At 36.2% G+C, this 18,391-nt stretch overlaps 1 protein-coding gene across 7 annotated transcripts in view; it reads right to left on the bottom strand.

Annotated features, from left to right (window-relative positions):
* Positions 1 to 18,391, bottom strand: part of BIRC6 (baculoviral IAP repeat containing 6) — a 194,526-nt gene that overhangs the window by 66,786 nt on the left and 109,349 nt on the right. For all 7 annotated transcript variants that reach the window (XR_013961518.1, XM_080686115.1, XM_080686117.1 and 4 more), the window contains 10 exons: positions 14,839 to 14,993; positions 13,911 to 14,037; positions 11,157 to 11,267; positions 9,268 to 9,401; positions 7,296 to 7,423; positions 4,505 to 5,067; positions 2,954 to 3,129; positions 1,948 to 2,044; positions 1,610 to 1,804; positions 33 to 233 (listed from right to left, as the gene is read on the bottom strand). Coding sequence is in view for 6 of the 7 variants with exons in the window: in XM_080686115.1 (XP_080542241.1) it covers positions 33 to 233; positions 1,610 to 1,804; positions 1,948 to 2,044; positions 2,954 to 3,129; positions 4,505 to 5,067; positions 7,296 to 7,423; positions 9,268 to 9,401; positions 11,157 to 11,267; positions 13,911 to 14,037; positions 14,839 to 14,993 (1,887 nt within the window). In the remaining variant the exon portion in view is untranslated. The remainder of the gene's footprint in view (positions 1 to 32; positions 234 to 1,609; positions 1,805 to 1,947; positions 2,045 to 2,953; positions 3,130 to 4,504; positions 5,068 to 7,295; positions 7,424 to 9,267; positions 9,402 to 11,156; positions 11,268 to 13,910; positions 14,038 to 14,838; positions 14,994 to 18,391) is intronic.

Here is an 18,391-nt window from a genome sequence, read left to right on the forward strand (position 1 = left end):
ATTATGCTTCTTTACAAAAAAATATTACTGACTTGCAAGAGATGCAAGGTGAGGTTGGATATGTATCTCTTTAAGAAGTACTGCTGCAGGAAGGTGAATGGTAAGGTCACACCAAGCCTCCTCTGGCAGAAAGATGTAGGACCAAGCAGCAGAGCGAGCTCTTCTATGGGGTGGTGTGGCCTGCAAAAGCACCTCAGCTGGCTGGGCAGTAGGACTGCTAGATGTGATTGTACCTACAAAAGACATTTTCTATGAAAACTTACAAAAGAAACCCACTAAAGCATCAAGAACTATTCAAATCATAATAATATTAGAAAACTTAGTTAAAAACGTGAACATTTTTGATACTATGAATATAGTTAAAACACTCAGCATGATTTGCCACAATATTCACAAAACATCACAACACCTAGTCAACTGAGAGATGACAAAAGTTCACTTTTAGTTGCTGCCTAATTTCTTTATACTCACGTATTGAATGAAAACTAAAGCAATAACAAATCTAGCACTATATATAATCCTCAAATAATTGAAGTAAAACACAAAGTCCAATACAGCCTTCAACCTAAAAATAATCACTTCTTTTGTTTGTTAATCCTCACCTGAGGATATTTTTCCATTGATTTTGAGAGATAGTAGGAGGCAGCGGGAGAGACAGAGAGAAAGAAACATTGATGTGAGAGAGACACATCGATTAGTTGTGGCCAGAGATCGAACCTGCAACCAAGGTACATGCTGTTGACCGAGAATCGAACATGGGACCCTTCAGTCCATGGGCCAACACTCTATTCACTGAGCCAAACTGGCTAAGGCAAAAATAATCCCTTTTATTTTAAGATGGCAATGTTCATGGAGTTACAAATATGAAAAATATAAAAGAAACTACGTAGACTGGAAAATGGAGCAAATATCTAAATCTGAAGCTACTTCAAAGGAAAATACCACACAAAGAAGGAACAAGTTCTTTAATACTAGCATTTACAGTGAAAACTGATAAATCTCTTCTATTTAGTCTTCTACATTACACTTTTATTTAAACTCAAAATAAAAACAAATATTACTGCTAAAGAGCTATTAAAAACTTCCCTCCTAATAAGTAGAATGTTTCAAAAACCACTACCTTTAAAATCAAGTGTTTTTCATTAAAATGGCAATATTATAATGCTAGAGGCACAGTGCAGGAAATTCGTGCACTCGAGTGGGGGGGGGGTGGTCCTCTCACCCTCTCGCAGTCTGGGAGCCCTGAGGGGATGTCTGACTGATGGCTTAGGCCCACTCCCTATGTCGGACATCCTTAGTGTTGCCACAGAGGCTAGAGAGGCTCTCACCATCACTGCTGTGCTAGCCAGCCATGAGCCCAGCTTCTGGCTGAGTGGCGCTCCCCCTGTGAGAGCACAATGACCGCCAGGGGACAGCTCCTGCATTGAGCATCTGCCCCGTGATGGTCAGTGCATGTCATAGCAACTGGTAGTTCTGCTGTTTGGTCAATTTGCATATTAGCCTTTTATTATATAGGATTATCAACTTATTTCAACAACTATTTTTCTTTCATTCCAGTTAATAAACTATATAAATTCATACCAGTAGGATTTAATAATTATTTTCTTACCTAGAGGTGCAAAGTTATGAATTCCTTCTGCATTGTCAGGCTCAGAAGCTAGTATTCTTGTTTTCAAACTGCTGTCCACAGCTTTATTTGGACCAGAGTCAAGAAATTTCATAATAGTTGATACCATACTTCTTGCAGTGTTTACAATAGCTCTTGTGCTAGTTACCATATTGTTGCAAATGAGCTGAACACCACCTAAATTTACCAAAAAATACTAAATGAATCTTAGGATAGATAGTTTGACATCAACTTAACTTTCCTAAAGACTACCCAAATGAGAACATAACATACTATCAAATGATTACATTTAAAGGACATTTAATGGAATTTTATCTTACCCATGTCATGGAATGCTTTCAAGGCATCACTAGTATCCAATACTCTCAAAATGAACCACAATAATGGTTCTGATAACTGGCAAGTAGCAAGAGAGCCCTAATAAAACAAAAAAATACACGTGTACATTTTAAGATTAAAATAGCGATTGTTAATTTACAGTAAATTAGGACAACTAAATTTCTTATTAAATGTAATATTCCTTCATAGTCTATTACAAAATGACACCCTTAACCTGTCACTACATACAAAGTGTCTGCTAAAACATGTCTCACTTGAATCAAAAAGGAACAATATCCTCTGAATTCAGAGTACATTTTTAAGCATCTGTCTTCAACTACTATTATCACTTTTACCTTAAGTTAATGTGCATTAATTTTGGCTTCATTTCAAAAATTAAGCCTTCCCAAATATATTTGTATCTTCCAATCAAGAAATATGCATATGCAATAAATACTTAAGAAAATGATAACTATACACTGACATATAAGAAATTCTTTACAAAATTGTTTTTAAAATCTAGATTTGAAAGACTATAAGTTTTAAAAATCACATTTTAAAAAAGGAAATATAAAAAGCAATAATATTCTAACATTTTCCCTTTAAAACTACCCTAATCTTGAATTTCAACTGAAAGGACACTAAATATGCAACATAAGCTTGAAAACATACTCATTAAATTTTCATATGTAATATCTAAAGACAACATTTTAGTATTCAACTATGCTATTGAGAGGAGGGGAGGAAAGAACTTTTGGGACAATGGGAAAAATTCTAAAATTTAAGAATATGATAACTATATCACTGTGGTTCTCTTTGAAAATTAATACTTCAAAGACATCTTACTCTCCAATGTCCACTAATAATTTATTGTTCTCATCTGCTGATGTTGTTCATTTTCCAATTTGTAATATGACTACTCTATTCATCTCTGTCCTCTAAATAATTCTCTACTTCCATTGTCAGAAACTACTTAAATTACTACAACTGTTGTTGGATCAAACTTACTTGTCTGCCCATATATCCACAAGCCATGTAGGTTAAAATTGGCTGCAGCATCATGTGGACTGTAGACGCTTTTTTACTAAGGGTTGTCAGTATGGTAAATAATCCATCCCCAACTGATATAGCATCTAACCCACCATGAAAGTTTTCATGTTTGGTGAGATGTAATCCACTTGCCCCTAGTTTAAATAAAAAGATAACACATTTTTTTAAGAGTATATTCTTAAAACCCAGTAATAATTAAAATACACTTAATGGTCATAATTAAAATATACTTAATAGTCATTTTTCCTGAAACCACTGAAGGATGGGTACATTAATAGCTGTTTGTGCTTGTGGGGGGGGGGTGTACCTAGAAATTAAATTATCCTATCTAATAAAGAGGGAATATACTAATTGACCCTCACACCATCGCAAAGATGGCAGCACCCAAAGCCAGTAAGGAGGGAATATGCTTATTGACTGCCCTGCCCTCAAGGATGGTGGTGCCCAGTCCCCTCAGCACCACTGGGGTGCCTGCCTCCAGAGTCCCCCAGTCCCCTCAGTCCCCCAGCCACCCAGGGCCAACCCGAAGCGCAGGCAAGCCTCGGATGGCGGCTACCCAGCTGACGCCCGTAGCGCAGGCAAGCCTCAGATGCCAGCTGCCCAGCTACCCAGGGCCGCCCGAGGCTCAGGTAACCAGGGCTGGCCGAGGCTTGTGCTGCCGGCAGTGGCAGCAGCAGAGGTGTGATGGGGGAGTCGCCTTCCCCTCATTGCCGGGTTGTCTCCCAGCCCTGAGGGCTCCCGGACTGTGAGAGGGGGTAGGCCGGGCTGAAGGATCCGCCCCCCCCCCGCCTCCAGTGCATGAATTTTCATGCACCAGGCCTCTAGTCTAATATAATATTCAATAGAGCATGCTTTTTGGTAATCTGAGATACATGAGTTATCTCTATTGCTGGTAACAATAAAAAGAAGTTATGTTATATGATCAAAGAACATAATTCCACACAGCTATATATGAAGCAGAAAGAAAATGGAGAGAAAAATAAATAAGTGATATTTATATGTAACTACTTTCAAACAGCTAATGATTAAAAGAAGATAACTGTTTCACATACACACCCACTCACAAAAAAAGAAATTATATATATATATATATATATATATATATATATATATATATAACAAAAAGAAAAAATATATCAGGAAAGGATGTGTCACAATTTACAAAAATTCAATTACTTTAAAAATACCAAATTTGATGTAAAAGTTTTCATCTTTAAAATATTAGAAATATGTCGCTATAAATTACGGTACCTGCCTTATGATGATTTTTTTTTAATTTAATTGACATTTTGTTAGTATTTTCCAATTACTTAAAATTTTTCAGTATTTCAATTTAATTCATTGATTAAAGCCACTCTACGTAAGTTTTCACTAATAAAAATTAACCATGTTAAGAAATTTACAATTACCCCTACAGCATAAAGTGAAAAGAAAATGAACTCATACATTGCTAAAGAGAAGAGATATAGCACCAAAAACAAGAATAAGATTAATATTCTCAATACGTACCAATTATCATCGCCATGGCACTACTATTACACAGGCCCAGAGCAGACAAAATCTGGCTCATAATCTGCTGGTTGGCTAACACTAAGTCAGCAACATATGCAGGTGATCCTTGAATACTACTATTGCTTCCATTACCATCTTTGCCTCCTGAGACTTTTTCTTCATCTGAAACACTGTCTGTCGTATTGGTGGTCACAGAAACTCTTGCACTGTATTCCCTACTGCCCGAAAGAGGCAGCTGTACTAAAATGTTAACCAGTTTTAACATATCAAACATGAGTTGATCTCTTGTCATTTCTCCACAAACTGCTTTTGCATCACCTGGACGAATGAGGTTGGCAAAGAGTCCCCCAAAGCATGCTCGAGCACCCACTGAGCTATCTGATCCACTTCGAGACATGACTTTGTCAGAGCAAGTGATATAGTGATGCACTAAAAAAGTGACAGACTCTATCACAGCAGAAATAGTACTAACTGAAACGACTTCAAAATTCTGCTCCAGAGTAAATTCTAAGAGCTTTACTTGGGCATCAAGAGGTCCTTGGCCTGTCTGGAAGGCACCCCTGCAGACAAAGATAGAGAATTAAAAATTAATCCATTTTAAGATCTTTGGGCGGGGAAGTCAACAACATAAAACAATAAAGCTAAACAAAAATTAAGCTCGTGATATTCACTATTTTATTTGGTAGCAAATGGTTTCCATGTCTTCCTGAGTCCTTGTTCTTATCTCTATTTTATACAAAAATAACTTCCCTATTTAGAAATAGAAAATTAAAGGACAAGTAAATCAAACGGATGACTCTGAAGCTACAGAATAAAATATGTAAACATCACAAGGTACTCCTAATAAAAGTAGCTGTTATATTTTATCCTCAAATGTTGCTCTTTTAAACATTTCCTACTGGTCTTAATTTCAAAAATTAAGATTCAATCAAATAATTCTTATGCATCAAAATTAAATGCTCTCAAGTTCTCCTATGCCTAAAATCATCGCCCACAACTTATTAAGAAAAAGCTAAATGGACTATAAAGTCCTAACTCCTCTTGAACTCATCAGATCCCTGAGGTCAAGGGGTACCAAAAAGCCTGACATTTATAAAAAGACAGTCACCTCCAAGGAGATAAAATATGAGCATTGGCTTTCCTGTGGCAGAATTAATAAGAGACACTGGCAATATACAAATGGGTAAGAAGAAGTGCGCTAAAGTATTTAACAAATTGCTAAACACCAGGGATGCGAGGGTGATGACATACACTGAGTGGCCAGATTATTATGATCTCTGAACGCATAATGATCCGACCACTCAGTGTATATCCTATATAATAAAAGGCTAATATGCAAATTGTCCCCTAGACCAGGAGTTCGAACAGCAGGCAGGCCGGCTAACCGCCCATGTCCCCTCCCCCTGGCCAGGCTGGCCGGACCCCACCCATGCACGAATTCATGTACCGGGCCTCTAATGTATATGTATATGTATATGTATATGTATATGTATATGTATATGTACATGTATATGTATATAGTGAGTGGCCAGATTATTATGCGTTCAGAGATCATAATAATCTGGCCACTCAGTGTAGAATCTTTGGAGTTCACATCCATTCAAAGGCAACCTCCCTCACCAACACCTCCATGCACCATGCTCTATGCATTAATTCCATTGGGCTGATCCTGAATTATATACTTTATAATAAACTAGTAAACATGAATAAAATGTTTTTCCTGAGTTCTGTAATTTGTCCTAGAGAATTAGTAATCCTGAGGAATTGTGAGAACCCCTCAAATTGCAGCCAAATTGTATGTGTGTGGGTAACCATAGCAACAACAAAACCCAATCCAAACTCAATTCCTAAAAAGAGTGACTCAAATATTCACACTAATTACCCTAGAAGAGTCTTATCTCCTCCCAGGCAAAAAATACTATTCACTTCAAAAAGGCTATGAGTTTATCTAAAGCAAAAAACTATAGGAATATATTTTTGTGTTTACAGCATAAGAAAACATGTGACAGGAGAAAAGACAGGAGAAAGAAACTGAAAATATATTGTTGTAAAGTTCTGAGATATGAGTGAGAAATTGGAAATACACTGTTATAATTATATGTATGTTAAGGCAGACTATGATTTAATTACACTAAATGTAATTATTGATATAGTGGACTAAAATTTATCACTTTGCTATTTTTCTATTTAGTCTTTGTTCCTTTTTAAAATTCATTTTCTGCATACATTTTGGATTAAGTTGATGATTTCATTTATTTCCACTATTAGCTTATTATTTATTAATAACTAAATCTGATTATAGTGCTTGCCCTCAATTTATGATATACATCCTTTTTTTTTCATCATAATCTACCTTAACTTACTAGTACATGTAACCTGGGTACCTGGCACTTGCAACTATCCTCTGAAGTGAGAGCAGTCTTGTAGAACGGAGCAGTTAAACTTGTGAATTTGATGATAACTTTGGGTAGTATCAGTATAGTACTGAATGGTAGGACATCAATTGATGACAGGTAAGCAAAATGGTACTGGAAAGACACCAGGTATTTAGTGTCTGAAAAAAACAACAAATGCTCAAACACCATTTGCTGTTTTCCACCACGTGGAGAGAAGGAAATGTTCTCCTTGCTCAGAACAAAAGCTGATGCTCTAACCACTGAGAAAAACTGGGAGGCCCTTCCTCCTTAATCTTAATATCCTACTGTTTATCTACTCCCAGAGAGATGCCTCAAAAAAATGGAGTAATACATATTACACATCAGAAATATATGTATACACTGAAATATACCTTTCTGTTGAAAGTATATGAATTAGCTTGAGTAAAAATTCACTGAATATCTGAGGACATGTTGAAGAAAGATGCACTTGTAATCGGGTAAGAAATTCTTGCATAGCTTGTGTAGCTGTTGGCCCAACCTGAAAAGAAATGAAATTTCATTGAAAACTGCTTACTGATACCAAATAAGAAATTATTCATTAAAAAAGTCTCAAGTGTTAAATCAAATACTATACTGTTGTAACTTTCATTTGAAGAACAAAAATATCAGTAACAGCAAGAAACTGATTCATTTTTAGATATTCATAAATAGTAAATTTCAGAATCAGAATTTAAGCTCTAAGAAGGTAAGACTTGTTCTTGGTAACTATTTATATTCCTAGCACCTAGAACAGTACCTAGCCTAGCACATAGCTAAGAATTAAAAGATATCACTGTAGCCTTAGCCGGACTGGCTCAGTGAATAGAGTGTCGACCCACAGACTAAAGGGTCCTGGAGTTCAATTCCAGTCAAGGACACATTCCTCAGTTGCAGGCTTGATCCCTGGGCCTGGTCAGGGTGGGGAGGCAATCAATTGATGTGTCTCTATCACATCGATGTTTCTCTCTGTTTCTCCCTCTCCCTTCCACTCTCTCAAAAAAAAAAAAAAAAAAAATTAATGGAAAAATATCCTAGGGTAAAGATTAACAACAAAAGATAAAAAAGATAATACTGCAAGATAATCTTGAATAACTTCCATTAAAAAGATGCTATGAATACTACATTTATTTTTCTATAAATATAATAAAGTATAAATATTTTTAAAGTAGTACAATATAGCAAGAAATTAGAATGACATAAAAGAAATATGTTGCAAGACTAAAAATATTTATAGGTTTTGGTACATCTTAATTTTTTGTTAAATAAAATAGCTAATATTAAAAAATAAGTAAATTACATGAATTGTCAATTCTTATAGAAGTCATTACATATGATACATAAATTTTAAAAGCTTTAATTCCAAAATTTTTGAAACGCTTCCCTGACTTTCAGGTATTTATTCAGAATATTGCTTAAATGATACAAAATCAATGCCAAAAATCCAACAAAAAACACTATCCCCTATAATTCAGTTTCAATATAGCTATTACTACTACATAATAAAGGGCTAAGTTGCAAATAGACCGAACGGTGGCACAACCAGAACCACCTCACAACCGGTCGCTATGACATGCACTGACCACCAGGGGGCGTATGCGGAACATGGTAGGCGTTGGCCATGGCAGGATGGTGAAGTCAGGGGCACCAGACCAAGGCAGGGCACTGGTCATTGTCATCAGGGCGAGCCTCTGGTGGTTACTGAAAATGCTTTGTTCTTGTGCACCGTGGTCCCACCCGGCGCTCACACCTGCTGCAGGCACTGGCCCCACTCGCACCCGCAGCTCGCACCCGCAGCCGGTGCGATACCCACCGCTCACACCTGCTGCTGGCCCTGATCGCCCCTGAGGGCTTCACCACCTCCCCCTGCTCCTGAGGGGCAATTGGGGCAGCAACTAACACTCGCACCTGCTGATGGCACTGGCCCCACTTGCACCCACTGCTGGCACCAGCCCAAATTGCTCCGCGCTGTCAGTGGGTGCGAGCAAGGCTGGCACCATCAGCACATGGGAGCAACAGCAGTGGGAGCAGGGCTGCCATCAGACAGGGGACCAGGGTCTGCAGTGGGAGGGGCTGCACAGGGGCAGGGAGGATGGGCCAAGACCAGCTCCTATGCCTACCGCAGCCTCGCGCCTCACGGTTCCTTTTTCAAGGTGCATGAATTTGTGCACTGGGCCCCTACTATTATTAATAATTCAAAACATTTTATTACTCTGATACATCTAAGGCTACCATTTTTACTGTGGCTATAACAATGTTACATATTTAGGTACATTAAAGTTTTTCTTTACAAACATTTTAATTTTATAGTATGGGCCTATCACTGCTTTTCAAAATTCATATTACCTGTGGACTGTGCTGATTTGTTCCATGTGGACTGGTGCCAGAAAGAAATTTCACTAAAACATGAATCAGGTTTGGATCAGAAACCAACAGATGGGCAGTACTGTCCTGAGTACCAATGGCACTGCTGGATCCAGCTATAAAACATTAAGAAACAATAAAAATGTAGTATCTAATATTTTTTAGTTTTAAGGAAAACTAACATATTCCAAGCTGTTACAGGTTATTAAATGGATCTGAATTAACTGAGTTGGACTCATTCTTTATTTTCATCTACGACAGATCTCCTGCCTCTCTCCTACTTCAATTGTGAAAAATACCCTGTTCTATGTACAATCAACTGGAAAAGAAATAACTAAATGCTTAATGTACTTTCAGTGAACCTATCTCTCTTCCAGAAATAAGATCTACTTTTCAGGTAAATTTTAATCCAGCTTTTTAAACTAAAATTGAGGGAAAAACTATTAATTTTTGATGTCAGTTATTTCAAGGTTGTATATTGTAAACTGATACACAGGCAACACACCAGTTTTCTGAACTGAAGAAAATATCCTTTGTATTAAATCTATCTTCAGCATCATATAATAATGCTTTTGATTCCATATTTGGAAAATATATTCCAAATTAGAAAATGGAATTTTCATGCTAAGCAATGACTTAAATCTTTATCAATGTCACAGAGCTTTCTATTTATAAAATTAAGTCCAAACAGAATGGGGAAGACATCAACGCTCCTTTTGTCATAACCTACAAACAAAATAAAGATTTCTTTTTATCTTTATTGTTGAAAGTATTACATATGTCACTTGGAATAAAGATTTCAATTCACAAATGGCTAGTCCATGCCCTCTAATACAAACATTGATCCCTACCTCACAACTACCTCAAGAATGCCAAATAAAAACCTAGAATTAAACATGAAAAACAATAAGCACTACAGAAGGTAATATAGGAGAGTTTTTTCATGATTTGAGAGAAACAAAAGCCACAAAAAAGTACTAAAAGTTCCTTTCTGAGAAATGTTCAGAAATTATTTTACTATCTTAACTAAAATGGTAAAAAAAAAAAAGGGGGGGGGGTTGGGTGGAAAGATAAAAACTTAATAGGACATTGGAATCTGAGAAAAATTATGTTCAGTTAACATAGATTTTGAATGTAAAAAACAAAAAACAAAAACTGAAGAATCTAGTTATATATGTTAATGAGTATTATAATGAATAATCATTTTTAAATACAAAGGTACTTTAATAGAATAATCAACATAAAACACAGATAAGTATGAAATATTGGATTTTCTACTCTAAAAGTAATCAATTTTATTTTAATAACTATTACGTTTTAGAAGGTAAAAATAGAACTTGAATTTATAATGGTACATATAGGAGAATATATTATCAACGTAAAGTTGATACAAGTTGAGAACAAAGTATACAATATATAGCAGCAAATATATATATACATACATACATATATATATATATATGTATATATATATATATAGCAACAAATTCAGAAGATACATATTCAAATAAATTCAATAATTGTCAAAACTATATCAGTTCTTAGAAAAAGTTTTTTTTAAAGACTGATAGCAAGAATATCGTATATGTCAGAGATAAAGGAATGAATAGGCTTAAAAGAATAAATTTTGCCGAAACCGGTTTGGCTCAGTGGATAGAGCGTCGGCCTGCGACCTGAAGGGTCCCGGGTTCGATTCCGGTCAAGGGCATGTACCTCGGTTGCAGGCACATCCCCAGTGGGAGGTGTGCAGGAGGCAGCTGATCGATGTTTCTCTCTCATCGATGTTTCTAACTCTCTGTCCCTCTCCCTTCCTCTCTGTGAAATATCAATAAAATATATTTTTTAAAAAAAAAGAATAAATTTTTACTTACAATTAAGCTGCATGTTCGTCATGATTGTTAGACTATGAAGCACAAGGCACCATGTCCGGAGCAAGGTATTGGGATACCAGGCTAACACTGTGAGGAAGCTAGTTATTGATGCTATGCAAAGAAAAGAAAAGGGAAAATTTCTACTCGGGAAAAGCAAATGTTTACTCAGAATTAAAAACAAAGAATTCAAAAATATTCCTTTAAATCAACTTACTATCTAACATCCCCATACAAATGAAAGAGTTCCCCATTAAAAAGAACAAAAGCATTGAGCATCAATAACATTTTATGGCTAAGTGCAAAGTTCAGCCCATGACACATAAATTATTATCATTATAAATTTATTGTTTTTTCCAAACTACAGGCATTTCTACTGAAAACAGAATTTGTGTTTTACTAAAAATCATCACATTCTGCAAAACCCAAAATTGAAAATAGTAAGGCTTATTAGAAATAAAGGGCCCTGACCGGTTTGGCTCAGTGGATAGAGTGTCGGCCTGCGGACTCAAGGGTCCCAGGTTCGATTTCGGTCACAGGCATGTACCTTGGTTGCAGGCACATCCCCAGTAGGAGGTGTGTAAGAGGCAGCTGATTGATGTTTCTCTGTCATCGATGTTTCTAACTCTCTCTCCCTCTCCCTTCCTCTCTGTAAACAAATCAATAAAATACATTTAAAAGAAAGAAAGGATGGGCAAAATCAATGTAACTTCCCAAAAAAGCACAAAGTAAAACCGTAGTAAGGTTGCTTAAAAGGCCCAAATAAGATAAGAAGCACCTGTACCAGCTAGAAAGCCAAAACAGTTATTGAAAATGCACAAACATAATAGAGTGCAGAGAGTATGCTCTTAAAACACCCTGTAAAAATGGATCATTCCAGACCTCAGGAAGGAAATACAGAGTCTGGGCACCTATTATACTAAATGTTCACAGAAACAGAATCGTTTCTTTTTTTTTAAATTACACCCTTCTCCCCCCAAAAAATTACTGAAAAAAAAAGTCTCTTACTGGCCACAACTGGCACAATATCACCATCAATAAGAATTATAATTGTTACTTTCACAATATAGAATTTTAAATTTTTAATGTAATTTTTTTAAAATTAAGTATGTATAACCTTATCTGTAAAAACAAAATTAGAATTGTAAAAGAAGCATAAAAAATATGTTAAAGTCCATAACTCATACAGATATTTATTAAAGAAACTTATACTTACGAGTATAGACTATTTGTGAACCAGGTCATTTTTAAAACTAATTCTATAAAAGAAAAAAATTTCCAGCACTTTTCCTGCCTTTTTTTATACAAACTATAACATCAGAAGGTGACATAATAGCATATAAAAGGAAGTTTCTCGCCCTAACCGGTTTGGCTCAGTGGATAGAGCGTCAGCCTCTGGACTGAAAGGTCCCAGGTTCGATTCCGGTCAAGGGCATGTACCTTGGTTGCAGGCACATCCCCAGTAGGGGGTGTGCAGGAGGCAGCTGATCGATGTTTCTCTCTCATCGATGTTTCTACTTCTCTATCCCTTTCCCTTCCTCTCTGTAAAAAATCAATAAAATATTTTTTTTTTTTAAAAAGGAAGTTTCTCTTTATGGGAGTATTTCAGCTAATAGAGAAAGAAGGAATAATAGATTTAGACTATCTTCATTTTGAAATATCTAGTGAAGTATTAATGACTCTAAATATTAAACATCAATAGTTGTTAAAAAGACAACCTATAAAATGCCTTCAAAACCTCAAAGCAGATCAAGCTTCAATTTACTACAATTTATAATAACTACCAATTTATAGGAAATACAGAGGATATAGTGGAGATACAATCACAAAGAAACAGGACCCAGGAATTTTGGGAAACATACAACCATATTTCTTTGACAAATGACTTTATAAGGGGATAAAAAAGACACAGAGGGAACCTACTGCGATTAAAAGGAAGAAACACAATTAACTACAATGTATAGGCCTTATATAGATCCAAATTAAAATTTTTTTTTAATTATAAAAATTGAGACAATTGTCAGTTTGAATACTAACCAGATTACCTGATGATAGTAAGGAATCATTACTTTTCTATCTACTCTTTTTTAATATTTTTTACAATAACAAAGTTTAAAAGAAATGAGAGCAAAATTTATAGTAATAATTAATGCAAGGAAAAGATGTAAGTCAGGCTGGTCTTGCTGAAACAATGCAAACGTATGTGGGACCATGACCCAGTGTGGCTGTCAGTAAGACTAAAAGGTCGTGTGAGAGCCATGCAAGATACAGGATACCCCTCCACAGGGAGAAAACACCAGAAATAGACCATTTTCACTTTTCTTAAAATATAACTAAAATAAATTCTTACAACCAGATCGAAAGGCTAGTTCTATTCTGTTGAAGATATTATTCTAGTTTCCACATTCTTGCATATGCCAAGAAAAAAATGAACAGAACTTCTATGTTAAATTAATATCCTTCTCCAACTTACCAATTCCCCTAAAAGCAAATTAAGATACTACTTTACGGGAATCCAATATAAAGATTCATGAAATATTGTCAATTTCAGTAGCACACAGGCATAAAATACAGATAAGAGAATATAAAAGTCTTCTGTTCTTTCCTGCTATTTATTAAGTCAGTGTATAAAAATATTTTTCTTTCACTAAAACATTATAACCCTTATGACCAAGTTTAAGTATATATTAGCCTAATCATTACCTTTTAATTTATTATTTATGCTATGAGAATAATTTTACTAATAATAAATATTACCTTGATTTAATGAAATGACAGGTATTCGATTAGCATTATATAAAAAAATTTCTGCTCCATTCTCTTTGTTTCCAGAAGAACTAGAATTCAGGCTCAATGTGAGCCACAATTGGAGAAGTGATTCCAACTGAAAAAGAATAAAAATTGACATAAAAAAGTACCTGTTATATTATGAAATACTATTTAAACAAATTCTTCTGTATGAATCCCTATGATTAAGTCTAAATAATTTTTCTATTAAATACTTTGGTTACTTCAATTTAGTTGATAAGCAATCTTAAAATTCTTGATGAATCAAAACTTAAGTGAATTAAAATATATAATGTACCTAATATAAATTTATAATTTAGCTAATAGAAACATTTTTCTAACTTAAGAGTTGATTCAAGTGTTTAAATACAAATGTATTTAAACTATAATATTTACAGTTGACCATTGAATAGCATGAGTTTGAACTGCACAAAACCACTTACATGCAGACTTTTTCAATAAATATATAAATGTATTTTCTCTTCCTTAAGATTTTCTTAATAACACTTGCTTTTCTCTTGCTTATTTTATTGTAAGAATACAATTGACTGTTACAAGTAAGGCTTCTGGTCAACATAAGGCAATTAGTAGTTTAAAATGGGACAGTCTAAAGTTAAATGTGATTTTCAGTTGTGGGGGAGGTCAGAGCCCTTAACAACTGTGTGTTTTTCAAGAGTCAACTGTAGTGGGATCTAATCAATAAAACTTAGAATCATAAAAATTATATTTAACCTATTACTGAAGAGCCGTGGTTATCAAAGCATCTCCAATATTTTTCCAGCTAAGCATAATAAAGAAATCATCCCTGTTAGGTTAAGAATGCTCTCCCCAGTCATTTTCATCTTATATCAGGCTGTTAATAATGTCTAAAAATGCATCATTTCTCCGGTAGTCATACCTGAACATGATGGACTTGAAGCATGGAAAAAAGTTTGTTGAAACAAACATTTAACATTGGGACAGATGATAACTGTATAATAAGTTGGTTGGATTGGTTCGCTGCTTGTAAACCCCCTAGAAGTGAATCATCTGTTCCAGTGGGAGACTGTGATACTGAAAATTAAACACAATTATGATTTTATACACAAATCAGGAGAACTGCTAACTAACTATTACTATGTATAGGTAAGTGAAGGTTGTGGTTTGTTGTTATTTATTTATTTTTAATTTAAAACTATTCTTTAAAATGATTCATTATTATTTGAAAACTTATTTTAATCACATTACTTGAAAGTCAAAAAGGACAATCAACAGAGAAACTCCCAAATCATAGGATTTGTCCACCAAAGGAAAGGAACTTTTTTTCACTTTACTCTCTAGCAATTTTTATTTTAAAAAATTTCCTAATTAATAAGAGGAAAAGAAAAGGGAGAGGAAGATGAATCTTGACTAATTCTTAAGAAGGTAGTTTTAGAATAATCTCTAGACTCTTGTCTACTAACTGTTTTTTTCTTTCTCTCTTTCTTCCACCCCCACCCACGAGTATTTAGAAGTTCCCCTGGCATGAGCCCACTGGAGCTGTGCTCTCTTCTCCAGATGAAGTTTCTAGGATGCCTTGGTCCACAAGCGAAACCTGGCAGGCCACAAGCTCGCCAGCAGGGATTAGGATGGACAATCTAGTCAATTGATTCTTAACCCTGAAGCATCCAAAAATCCTGATGCCAAGCCACACATCAAACTCATTAAATAAATATAATTCATGAGGAGCGAGAAATATAGGGACTCTAAGAGCAGTTCTTCATATATTTAGAAAGTTATTATATTAAAAGGGAGGGGGAAACAAAGGGGAGGACACAGTTCTGCACATGACAATAATCAAAAGACAACTGAGAAGTTGATACAAATTACAAAAGGAACGTCTAATAAATATTTTTGTGTGTTTTTTTAAATGGCTAACAAAGAAAAGCGCTATTTTGGGCAGTATTGAGCTGTGGTGATGGAAAAGCTGACCCAACAAAAGGGATCCCGATTATTACATAGGAGACAATGTACAATATTAGAATACCAATACTAAAATTACAGAACATCATCTTCTCTTTTTTTTTCCTATATCTCCTAAAATAAGAAGTAAATGGAGTTTTGCAATAAAAGAATTTAACTTAACACAGAAAGAACTAAAAACCCAGCTTTTATTAAAATGAACTGTGTAGGAAACCAAGATGGTGGCATAAGGTATACACCTGTACATGCTGCCTCTCACAACCACACCAAAATTACAACTAAAAGACAAAATGTCTATCACCCAGAACCACAGGAAAGCTGGATGAGTAGAAGTTCTACAACTAGAAGGAAAGAGAAGAGAGCATTGAGACCAGGTAGCATTGTGCACAGGCATGGAAAAGCTGAGGTACGGAGGCGCGTGAATCCGAAGGGAGACACAAGTTCCCAACTGCTCTGAAATCCAGTTTCCAGCGAGACTCTGGGGACCCAGACTCGTACGGGGAGAAGCTGGACTGTCTGGCATCGGGTCGGAAAGTGAGGGTGGCTTTCTCGCAGAGGTGCACGAAGGAATCATTGTTAACCGTGCTGGGGCGCAGGACACGGGGACTCGGGAGACACAGAGAGGGCTGACTGGCAGCCATCGCTGTTTGCCACGCCCTAATGATTCCCTGAGACCCTGCCCCGCCCAATTTACAAATTCACCCAAACTGTGCCCAGCGGCTTTTGCATATGAATGGCCTGCCCTTTCGCAGTTTAACCTAACAAACTACAGCTGGGTCAGCTCCAAAACTTCCAAACCCCAAGCAAAGAGGAGAAATCTGCAGATCTCCCTGTAGCTCCTACTGGGTGGCCTCAGACAGTAGCTGACCTGCACCCCATTGGAGATCCAGAAGCCAGTGTTCCTAGTGGTCAGTGCGAGACGACACCAGATTTCAACTCCTCACATCCATAAGTGACACATTCAAGAGGCAGACTCAGTGAGCACCAAAGCCCCACTGAGGCAAGTCCTGCCCCATAAGCGTGTCTCCAGCACAGCAGTTCTTCCATTATAGACACAGCTGATCCTCACAGCCAATTGGCATAGAGGTCAATTCCTCCCAGTGTACCAACAGCAATCAAGGCTTAACTACAACAAGACTGTGCACTCAGCCCACAAAGGGGTGCACCAAGAGTGCCCACCTCAGGTGATAGGGGAGGCTGAACCACTGGGCCCTATAGGTCACCTACCAGAGAAAACCACCCCATCAACACAGGGAAGCAGCCAAAATGCGGAGACAAAGAAACATGTCACGAATGAAAGAAATGGAGGAAAGCAAACTACTGTACATAGAGTTCAAAACCACATTTATAAGGTTACTCAAGAATCTTCTAAAAACGTCTGAGGAACTTAGTGAGACCTTTAAGGATCTTAGTGAGTATGCCAAAAAAATGGAAAAGGACCAGTCAGAAATTAAGCATACACTGTCTGAAATAAAGAATATACAGAAACTCAACTGTAGATGAACGTACCCCAAGAATCAAACCAAAGATCTGAAATATGAGAAAACAAAAAACACCCAACTAGAAAAACAAAAAGAAAAAAGAATCCAAAATGTGAAGATCGTGTAAGGAGACTCTGGGACAACTTTAAGTGTACCAACATCCCAATTATTGGGGTGCCAGAAGAAGACAGAGAGCAAAATATTGAAAACCTATTAGAAGAAATAATGACAGAAAACTTTCCCTACCTGGTGAAAGAAATAGACTTACAAGTCCAGGAAGCACACAGAACCCCAAACAAGAGGAATCCAAAGAGGACCACACCAAGACACATCATAATTAAAATGCCAAGGGCAAAAGACAAAGACAGAATCTTAAAAGCAGCAAGAGAAAAACAGTTAGTTACCTACAAGGGAGTACCCATACGACTGTCAGTAGATTTCTCAACAGAAACTATGCAGGCCAGAAGGGAGTGGCAAGAAATATTCAAAGTGATGAACAGCAAGAACCTACAACCAAGATTACTCTACCCAGCAAAGCTATCATTCAGAATTGAAGGTCAGATAAAGAGCTTCACAGATAAGAAAAAGCTAAAGGAGTTCATCACCACCAAACCAGGATTATATGAAATGCTGAAGGGTATTCTTTAATAAGAGGAAGAAGAAGAAAAAGGTAAAGATAAAAATTATGAACAAAATGACAACAAATACATACCTACCAACAAGTGAATCTAAAAATAAAGTGAATAAAAAATCTGATGAACAGAATAAACTGATGAGTATAACAGAATCAGGGGCATAGAAAGGGAGTGGACTGACAATTCTCGGGGGGAAGGGGGTGTGAGGGGTGCGGGAAGAGAATGGACAAAAATCTTACACCTATGGATGAAGACAGTGGCAGGGGGTAAGGGCATGGGGTGGGATGGGGAATCAGGTGGAGGGGAGCTATGGGGGGAAAAAAGAGGAACATCTGTAATAATCTGAACAATAAAGATTTGTTAAAGTTAATAAATAAATAAATAAAATAAAAAA

This window comes from Plecotus auritus (genome assembly GCF_963455305.1).
Source record: "Plecotus auritus genome assembly, chromosome: 8".
NCBI classification, from domain to species: domain Eukaryota; kingdom Metazoa; phylum Chordata; class Mammalia; order Chiroptera; family Vespertilionidae; genus Plecotus; species Plecotus auritus.